Source organism: Schistocerca gregaria, chromosome 8 (genome assembly GCF_023897955.1).
Source record: "Schistocerca gregaria isolate iqSchGreg1 chromosome 8, iqSchGreg1.2, whole genome shotgun sequence".
Classification (NCBI taxonomy): domain Eukaryota; kingdom Metazoa; phylum Arthropoda; class Insecta; order Orthoptera; family Acrididae; genus Schistocerca; species Schistocerca gregaria.
The window spans coordinates 246752933-246762961 of record NC_064927.1 but is presented as its reverse complement, the minus strand read 5'-3'; the positions used below and the strand labels follow the sequence as shown (position 1 = coordinate 246762961).

Below are 10029 nucleotides of genomic sequence, written 5' to 3'. Positions count from 1 at the left end.
AAGATTTAAGTGTTCATTTTCCCCATGTGGGTGCGAGTGGCACTGTAGAGAAATAGCTGGAAGGTGGTTCGATGAACCCTTTGCCAAGCACTTAATTGAGAACTGCAGAGTAATCACGCAGATGCAGACGTAATTCGAAAGAGCAGTTTTTTCTGGCGCTTGCTACTCTTATCACTGAGTAACTTCCTGGTAACTCCGTGCAGGAGGGAGCTACTTCGGGAGATGCTGGCCGGCGGAGGAGAGGAGGGCGTGTTTTCGATAACAAGTGTTTCGACACGGCTGCTGCGGCCCAGCGGGCGACTTTCCCCTCCAACTAACCACCGGGGCCGCAACCCCTCTCTGCGGCGACCTCGCTCGCCAGAGTATAAAAAGGCGCCCCACCGTGACGGCATTCATACTTCCAGTCGCACTCTGCCACCATGAAGTCCGTAAGTACACACCAGCTGCTTTCTAAGTTACCTTCCTGCATCCATTGAAGATTGTTCGAGGGCACATTTTCCGCCAAGACATGGACAAAATTCAGAGTATATGTTTCCATTTGAACTGTAAAAAGTGAAGTACTTGACAGCAGGTTATTTCAATGGAGTGAAGACTTTAGATGGTACTTCCGCGGATGGGCGAAACCACATTTTGGCAGACCTAGTCGTGTTCGACAGATGAGGCGAGCGACGCACTAAGATATGTTTCCTGACCAGTGTCCAGTCAGTGAACACATATAAAAGATTTGCAGGTCACAAAGTGCTTTGCACGACGAAACAATTGGCAACTTAGGATTACGAAACTACCGTCATTAGCGTTTCTCATTCAATTGTTTGAATCGACGAGGTCATCACCCATTTCTTTCGTGCTTCACTTGCATCTTCAAACACTGGGTCTTATATTTCAATATTTGACATCGCCAGAAATTTTCCCCTCTAATGCTCGCTCAGTTTCTTTATAAGCTAAATTTTAATGTCTTATCACAAGATCCCACAATCCCGATTCTTATTCTAAGGAAAATCTCTCATAGTCTGTATTTCAGTTTTCTTTTTGGATTCTCTTCATTCAATATGCATTTGTTTAAGTGAATATTTAATGTCTCTTTGTGGGAATACAGTTCAAACACTTCCAGTTTCTATAAACAGATGTCTGTCGTCTCTCAGCTAAACGAACGACTACACTACTTTAAACCGAATAGCTTTCTTTGCATTTTTTTTTAGCACGAACAAATGTGGCAGTACCCGGATAAGGAAGAACATTCTTAGTTGTTCGATGTCCATTTCTCGTTTGGAATCAAAAGCAAATGCTTCATACCGATAAGTCCATGCTCTATTCTATAGGTATTTAGCTCATTGGAATTGTGTTGGCAGCAGAAAATAAAATGGTATGAATGACATTTTATTATTGCCTATGCACAATGCATGAACATGAACATGTTAGGTTTTCAGTTCTTTAAGCGTGTGCCATTTGTTCTACTGTGTCATATTAACTATGAATCATTCAGCCAAATATCTCAGACTTTAAAGCCAAATACCTGTTTAACAATTTGAAAAGCTGTTCTTCTGGTTTTGTCTCAATAGTACTATTTTTAAAGGAATTTGCAATTCAATCTCTGAAAGAGTTACGGCACTTTGAAAATGTCGGTACCTCGAGACTAATATTATTAAAATCAGATAAAGGTCACAGTTATAGAAGGATATATATGCAAAAATACTTTATGTGGTGAGCTCGAATACCAAACAATAAGAGCGTGTATCAAAATTCAGCACATTTCGGAAGATAGGGGCGTAGTATTTTAATATCAAGAAATTTAGTTTTATGTCTATAATTGTGGTTATTGCTATCAAACATATGTGCGGCTGTCAACAATAGGGTTTAACTCTGAATAAATCCCCAAAAGCGCCATATTGCAGCGAGTTTCCGGTAACCGCTACCTGCCGGCCACGGCGGCCCGGCCAGCTACGGTAAGCTGCAGACTTTGTATTCCGCAATTCTCAACTTCCGACACTTTTCACCAACGCTTTAAGTTGGTGACTTAATCATGCAGACATGCAGGGAACACTGCTCGAGAGTGCCTCATATTCATCATAATTCAATAAAGTCATGATCTGATTCCTTTGCCATTCCCTTTATTATTAACACTAATGTTGGCAGGTCAACGTGTAAGTGCCCAAACCCTGGCACCTTACATCGTGCACGGTATAATTCAACCATGGCGGCACGTAAACAGTTTACAGTCTTAGCCGTTTTGGAGTTGCTTCCACTCTTGGACCGAAAGCCAATGACCACGCCCTTCTGGACACCGTTCCTGTATAACGACAACGACCACAGATTTTCTCGAGTTCTCCCGACGCGTTTTATATACCCTCCACAGGTAGCGCTGCCACCGCCCATCTGTGAATGGGTATTGGCGCTCATGTCAAACGCATGCAGTGGTCACATTAATGTGGTTGGACTATATATAAATAACACAAACTTTTTACTAACATGTTAGGTCTATTATTATTATGTGGCTTGACACTTTGATGCCATCTTCAAACATTTTTTGTTCATGAAGATAGTAGCTGTTCCGAAAGAACAGATACCAGTGATGACCATGCAGCTTCTCTAGAAAGAAATTGTAATTAATCAAAACCGTCAGCTGTCAACAGAAGTTGTTGATATACCTCGATGGGAACAGCTGAAAAGATGTGCCCCAACCGGGACTCGAAAGCGGGATCTCCTGCTTACATCGCAGACGCTCTATCCACCTGAGCCACCGATTAATTATCATTTATTTCTAGAGAAGGTGCATGGTCGTCATTGGTATCTGTTCTTTCGGAACAGTTACTATCTTCATATAATTAAAGGCTACCCGGCCATTGATCTTCTTCTGTACGAACACGCACGCTTTGCCTGAACTCTTACAGGAATCGTCACCTTAGTTGGCGCGAGTAAATGGGCAAATATCCTTAAGGAACATTACGAATGTAGGTTGTGAACAGTTGGGAATGTGCTTTTGACACCGTTCCTCACAAGCGACTTCTAATCAAGCTGTGGGCCTACGGGGTATCGCCTCAGTTGTGCGACTGGATTTGTGATTTCCTGTCAAGAAGGTCGCAGTTCGTAGTAATAGACGGCAAATCATAGAGTAAAACTGGAGTGATATTAGGTGCTCCCCAGGGAAGCGTCCTGGGACCTCTGCTGTTCCTGATCTATATAAATGACCGGGGTGACAATCTGAGCAGCTCTCTTAGGTTGTTCGCAGACGATGCTGTAATTTACCGTCTAGTAAGGTCGTCCGAAGACCAGTATCAGTTGCAAAGCGATTTAGAAAAGATTGCTGTGTGGTGTGGCAGGTGGCAGTCGACGCTAAATAACGAAAAGTGTGAGGTGATCCACATGATTTCCAAAAGAAATCTGTTGGAATTCGATTACTCGATAAATAGTACAATTCTCAAGGCTGTCAATTCAACTAGGAACCTGGGTCTTAAAATTACTAACAACTTCAGTTGGAAAGACCACATAAAAAATACTGTGGGGAAGGCGAGCCAAAGGTTGTGTTTCATTGGCAGGACACTTAGAAGATGCAACAAGTCCACTAAAGAGACAGATTTCACTACACTCGTTCGTCCTCTGTTAGAATATTGCTGCGCGGTCTGGGATCCTTACCAGGTGGGATTGGCGGAGGACATCGAAAGGGTGCAAAAAAGGGCAGCTCGTTTTGTATTATCACGTTATAGGGGAGAGAGTGTGGCAGATATGATACGCGAGTTGGGATGGAAGTCATTAAAGCAAAGACTTTTTCGTCGCGGCGAGATCTATTTACGAAATTTCAGTCACCAACTTTCTCTTCCGAATGCGAAAATGTTTTGCTGAGCCCACCCTACATAGGTAGGAATGATCATCCAAATAAAATAAGAGAAATCAGAGCTCGAACAGAAATGTTTAGGTGTTCGTTTTTCCTGCGCGCTGTTCGGGAGTGGAATGGTAGAGAGATAGTATGATCTTGGTTCGATGAACCCTCTGCCAATCACTTAAATCTGAATTGCAGAGTAATCATGTAGATGTAGATGCGTCTCACGGGAAGGGTGCGACGGATAAGTCCCTGCAGTCGCGCTATCCTATGTGCCCTCGGTAGCTCAGCGTGTTCGGTCAGAGGGTTACGTGTCCCCTGTAATAAAAAAAAAACTGAGTTAATCGATCATCAACGAACTTAAGCGGATGTCTTACGACGTCCGCCCCGAGCAGATGCGACGAAGAAAAGCAAAATGAGAATTAAAAAAAAAAAGAAAAAAAGGATAGAGCGTCTGCTACGTAAGCAGGAGATTCCGGGTTCGAGTCCCGGGCAGGTCACACATTTTCAGCTGTCCCCATTGAGGTATATCAACAACACCTGGCAGCTGAGTGTCATGATTAATTATAATTTGTTTTTTGTACAATAACAGAACAGTAAGAAAGCTTCACAGATAAATCAGAGACCTTTGGACGTGTAGGAAAAAAGTTTACCTGATGTTGTACATTCTCACAACAATCGAAGTCGAAACGTTCGCAATTTGTAGCGTATCTCCCTGAACACAGTAGACCTACTTTGACGTCAGCATGCGTTGTCTCTTATCGTGGATGTAGCCACCCTGTGTGTGGTCTGGTGTGGCAGTGTTCTGAGGATGGCGGCCGCGTGTTGCAGGTCGCAGCGCTCATCCTGTTCGCCGTCGCCGCTTCTGCTCTGCCCAGGCCGGACGAGCTCAGGGCTGGAGTGATTCCAGTGCTGGAGAGGGCCGAGGTGCGCGACGCGACTGGCCAGTTCTCTCTCAGGTAAGCGACAGCCGTACAAGCGGCGGTGGCGATGAAAATTGCTTGAATTTTCGAATACAGTGTCCGTCGTGGGTAAAATTAAGAGCAGGTGATACGGACTGCCTGCTGTCCAAAATATTTTGAAATAACACTTAAGTCTCTTGTGAAAAATAAATTTTGTCGTGGACGAGGGAAAAAAGTTTCGTTCTGAAATGGGGTTCTCCACTTTTAATGTAGTGAACTTCTCTATTGAGTGAAAACGGTGTGATTCTGTTTCTGTTCATCTCGTGGACAATACATTGCTGACTGTCGCAGATGAGTTCAACCCATTCATATCTGAATTACATTTACATTCATACTGCATTGTAAAATGCTTGGCGTATAGTATTCTAATAAATACAAAAAACATATGCCACGAAGGAATTATCCGAATAGGTAGATGTGATTAATATCCACTGACAGACAAAGGATTAGAATTTCAGAAAGAATTGGATGATTTATTCGAAACAAAGAATTTCACAAATTGGCGAACCAGAAACGCGTCGGCCCTCCTCTGGCCCTTATGCAAGCAGTCATTCTGCTTGGCATTGCTTAATAGAGTTGTTGGATGTCCTCGTGAGGGAAGCATGCGATATTCTGTTCAACTGTCGCTTTAAAACGTGAACATCCCGAGTTTGCTTGAGGGCCCTGTCCGTAACGCTCCAAAAGGTCTCAGTTCGGGACAGATCCGGCGACCTCACTGGCCAATGTTCATGAAATAGTGTTTTAATACCATTATGTCTCTACCAGTGGTTGTGATCGTAATCCCACGATTTCGGATGAAGTTGTTTAGAGATCGTGTACATTCCGTGGAGAGTTTTTTGAATACCTCCAAAAGGTTATTTCTTTCTCCATGTCGAGGGAATGCTGTTCTCTGAAACAGAATACTCGGTTAATAAAAGACCAGTGAAAGAGGTGCTCGTAGGGGTTTCATTCTGATTGAACACGGTGAGTCTGTATCGTTCTCTGTTGCTTACGATTCGTAGTAACTTGTTCCGTATGACCTGCAGGCGGCATAGGTGTAATGGTGCGGCATAGAGTCAGAGTAAACTTGTGAGTTTCCCTTCTCTTCTGTTAATTGCAGTGGAGACGAGTGTCTATGTGCCTCGGTACAGGCTCCACCCTACGTTACGTTGCTCTCGTGGTCCATTCACCAGTTTTGCAAATTGTTTACATGTTCTTCACCGAAGCTCTAAATTTATCCAAAAGAGATTCGCAAGAGTAACATGGTCTTTCGTCCAAAGATTCCTACCTAAGTTCCATTCATATCTGGGTTGATAACTTATTAACACATGTAGCACTATCCGTAGATTAGGCGTGTTAGAGTAGTCAGTGCAGCTATACAATGCCACTGCGCGAAGGAGGCGTAGTGGCTACCGCGTCTCCCCACTGAGGAGGAGATCTAGGTTTGAATCCCAGCCTTGGTACAAATTTTCATTCGGCACTTCTTTTTGATGCGTGTTGGCACAATTCAGTGTGGGAACCGTTTGTAGTTCGACAAATATCGAAACGGTACTGCATTTCTTACCACATGTTCATGTGCATGACAGGTGCTAAGGCCATAAGTGCTGTGTAAGTTCCATTGTCTCAAATCTACCAAATGTCGAATCTTTGTTATGTAGAAATTGTTATTGATAAACCCTATCCAATGAAACCCAGCAGTATCAGATAGGGAGACCGAGGGGATCAGGTAATGGGAAACCCCTTCCGATCCAACCCTCAGGAACGCCCGTGATAGTAAGGCGGAGCAGTATCCTGCTGGAAAATGTTGTTGCGAGGCATCTGCGGAACAGCATAGATCGCCAATATGTCTCGATAGGTGTGTCCTATCACCGCACACTCCATAAAAAAAATGGATGAATCACACCATGTTCGTATAATTCCCACCACACATTAATTTTTGATGTGTCCCTTTCGTACTCAGTCACTTCTTCTGGAGTCTCCCTTCCCCATATTCGACAGTTATGTCGGCTAACTTTGTCATGTGGAAAGTTACTGAACAGCACTGCATTGAGGATTCCGTTGTTTTCTCTGTATGACGCAATATTTCAACAGCAAAATCACATCGTCAGCGATGATCCTCAGGCTAACTGTAATGCAAAAACTGGAGCTTGTAAGAACGCAACCGGAGACGTTTGAGCACAACGGCGTGCACAGTCTAACGGAGAACTGCTGGTTCCCTAATTGCTTGTCTAGTGGATTTACGTGGCCTTCAAGCGAATTCTTCGCACACACTCGCCACCATCTATTCATTCACATACCTTTTAAGATGTTTTCCGGTATTTGAAATCAAACTTTTCTCGAAGACTTCTGTCCCACTGATAAATGGATTTACGTATGGGAGGAGCCAAGTTCAGTTCCCTTTTAGCGCGTCGCTGAACATTTTTTAACTCTGCTAACCGTAGCACACACTGAGCCTTTCCTCGTGGCGCCTACATGTCCAATTCAAAAATACGTCTGCCTGCTGCACATTAAACACTTGTGCGCCGGAGCCATAAGACTCATGAAATGGCGAAGATTACATCTTAGAGGTTGTCTCTGTCGATTGCGTATTTACAAAACAGCATAAAATGTCGAATTCTTTCGTTGTAAGCAATTGGTTGTGTATACTTCTAGTCCCAACACCCTCTACTACACTACTGGCATTAAAATTGCTACACCACGAAGATGACGTGCTACAAACGCGAAATTTAACCGACAGGACCAAGATGCTGTGATATGCAAATGATTAGCTTTTCAGAGCATTCACACAAGGTTGGCGCCCGTGGCGACACCTACAACGTGCTGACATGAGGAAAGTTTCCAACCGATTTCTCATACACAAACAGCAGTTGACCGGCGTTGACCGGTGAAACGTAGTTGTGATGCCTCGTGTAAGGAGGAGAAATGCGTACCATCACGTTTCCGACTTTGATAAAGGTCGGATTGTAGCCTATCACGATTGCGGTTTATCGTATCGCGACATGGTTGTTCGCGTTGGTCGAGATCCAATGACTGTCGGCAGAATATGGAATCGGTGGGTTTAGGAGGGTAATACGGAACGCCGTGCTGGATCCCAGCGGCCTCATATCACTAGCAGTCCAAATGACAGGCATCCTATCCGCATGGGTGTAACGGATCTTGCAGCCACGTCTCGATCCTTGAGTCAACAGATGGGGACGTTTGCAAGACAACAACCACCTGGACGAACAGTTCGACGACGTTTGCAGCAGCATGAACTATCAGCTCGGAGACCATGGCTGCGGTTGCCCTTGACGCTGGATCACAGACAGGAGCGCCTGCGATGGTGTACTCAACGACGAACCTTGGTGCACGAATGGCAAAACGTCATTTTTTCGGATGAATCGAGGTTATGTTTACAGCATCATGATGGTAGCATCCGTGTTTGGCGATATCGTGGTGAATGCACATTGGAAGAGTGTATTCGTCATCGCCATACTGGCGTATCACCCGGCTAGATGGTATGGTGTGTCATTGGTCACACGTCTCGGTCACCTGTTGTTCACATTGACGGTACTTTGAACAGTGGACATTACATTTCAGATGTGTTACGACCCGTGGCTCTGCGAAACCCTACATTTCAGCAGGATAATGCTCGACGGCATGTTGCAGGTTCTGTACGGGCCTTTCTGCATACAGAAAATTTTCGACTGCTGCCCTGGCGAGCACATTCTTAGGATCTCTCACCAACTGAAAACGTCTGGTCAATGGTGGCCGAGCAACTGGTTCGCCACAATACGCGTCACTACTCTTGATGAACTGTGGTATCGTGTTGAAGCTGCATGGGCAGCTGTACCTGTAAACGCCCATCCAAGCTTTGTTTGTCTCAATGCCTCGGTGTATCAAGGCCGTTATTACGGCCAGAGGTGGTTGTTCTGCGTACTGATTTCTCAGGATGTATGCACCCAAATTGCGTTAAAATGTAATCACATGTCAGTTATAGTATAATATATTTGTCCAATGAATACCCGTTTATCATCTGCATTTCTTCTTTGTGTAGCAATTTTAATGGCCAGTCGTGTACTTTACTTCTTAGTGCCACACCGGTGTCGCGCATGCGTGCTCTGTGTAGTGAGCTTGTACGTCTGTTCTCTCCGCAGCTACCTGTCCGGTGACGGCACCCACGTGTCGGAGCAGGGCGCCTTGAAGCCCACCCCAGACGGCAAGGACTTCGTGCTGGTCAAGCAGGGCGAGTACCAGTTCACGGCCCCAGAGGGTAGGACCATCATGGTGAAGTACACCGCCGACGAGCACGGCTTCCACCCCATCAGTGACGCCATCCCTGTTGCACCCACCGCCTAGGGTATACAGACTGCCGCCACACTTCACCGTCCGAATGAACGAGTGCGTCCATTTCCTCCTTGTGTGTATTCGCGTGTGTTTTGTTTGTTTTCCAATAAATAGCTTAAGGCTGTGAATGTAAGAGTATTTGTTGTACTGTAATTGCAACCCAACTCCTTACTTCTGTGTCTGTCAGATCATTACAGAACATCTAGTATTAGGGCAGTAGTTGTAGCAATAGTAGCTCCATTCATCCGTAGATCTCTTTTCACAAAGATATAGTACATGTCAAAGTATTTACAAGTTTGGACCAACTGAAAACATGCTAATTCGTATAGACATATATTTACAGATTTCTATTAGAGACAATCATTACAAAAAATAGTCCTGAGCACTATGGGACTTAACTGCTGAGGTCATCAGTCCCCTAGAACTTAGAACTACTTAAACCTAACTATCTTAAGGACATCACACACATCCATGCCCGAGGCAGGATTCGAACCTGCGACCGTAGCGGTCGCGCTGCACCAGCTTGTAGTGCCTAGAACCGCTCGGCCACTCCGGCCGACATGATCATTACATTTACTCCTGGTACGCAATACTTTTTTTTCAAAATAACTTATTAAATAATGTAATGCCACACTGTTCAGTCATATCTGACTATCAGTCACTGCACACACCATACACATATTGTTTCGTAACAGTTCAGTCACTACACACATGAACATACACACATTGGTGATCTCTGGGCCATTTTCTGTACCGCAAATTCCCAATTGCTTTCCTAAAAAAATGAGTCAGCATCCCTCTATAATGAGTGAGATGTTGAGCTCAGAAAGAGGAAGAGGTGTTAGTATTGTGCTATGCATAGCTTGCGGGTAAGTTTTTCTAGAAAAGGAAAAAAGGAAAAAAAAACATAGTTTGAAGGTGTTATGTGAAATATTGGATGTTTTGTAA

At 44.4% G+C, this 10029-nt stretch overlaps 1 protein-coding gene across 1 annotated transcript; it reads left to right on the top strand.

The window, feature by feature from the left end:
• Positions 1–335: 335 nt before the first annotated feature.
• On the top strand, positions 336–9219 carry LOC126284989 (endocuticle structural glycoprotein ABD-4-like). The gene is made up of 3 exons (XM_049984279.1): positions 336–428; positions 4646–4773; positions 8892–9219. The coding sequence occupies exons 1-3, from the start codon at positions 420–422 to the stop codon at positions 9091–9093; spliced, it is 339 nt and encodes a 112-aa protein (XP_049840236.1). The 5' UTR covers positions 336–419; the 3' UTR covers positions 9094–9219.
• The last annotated feature ends 810 nt before the right edge of the window (positions 9220–10029 follow it).

Coding starts and splice junctions, on each gene's coding strand:
- LOC126284989 (XM_049984279.1), top strand. Junction 4,774..8,891: donor ACTGGCCAGTTCTCTCTCAG/GTAAGCGACAGC, acceptor TTCTCTCCGCAG/CTACCTGTCCGGTGACGGCA.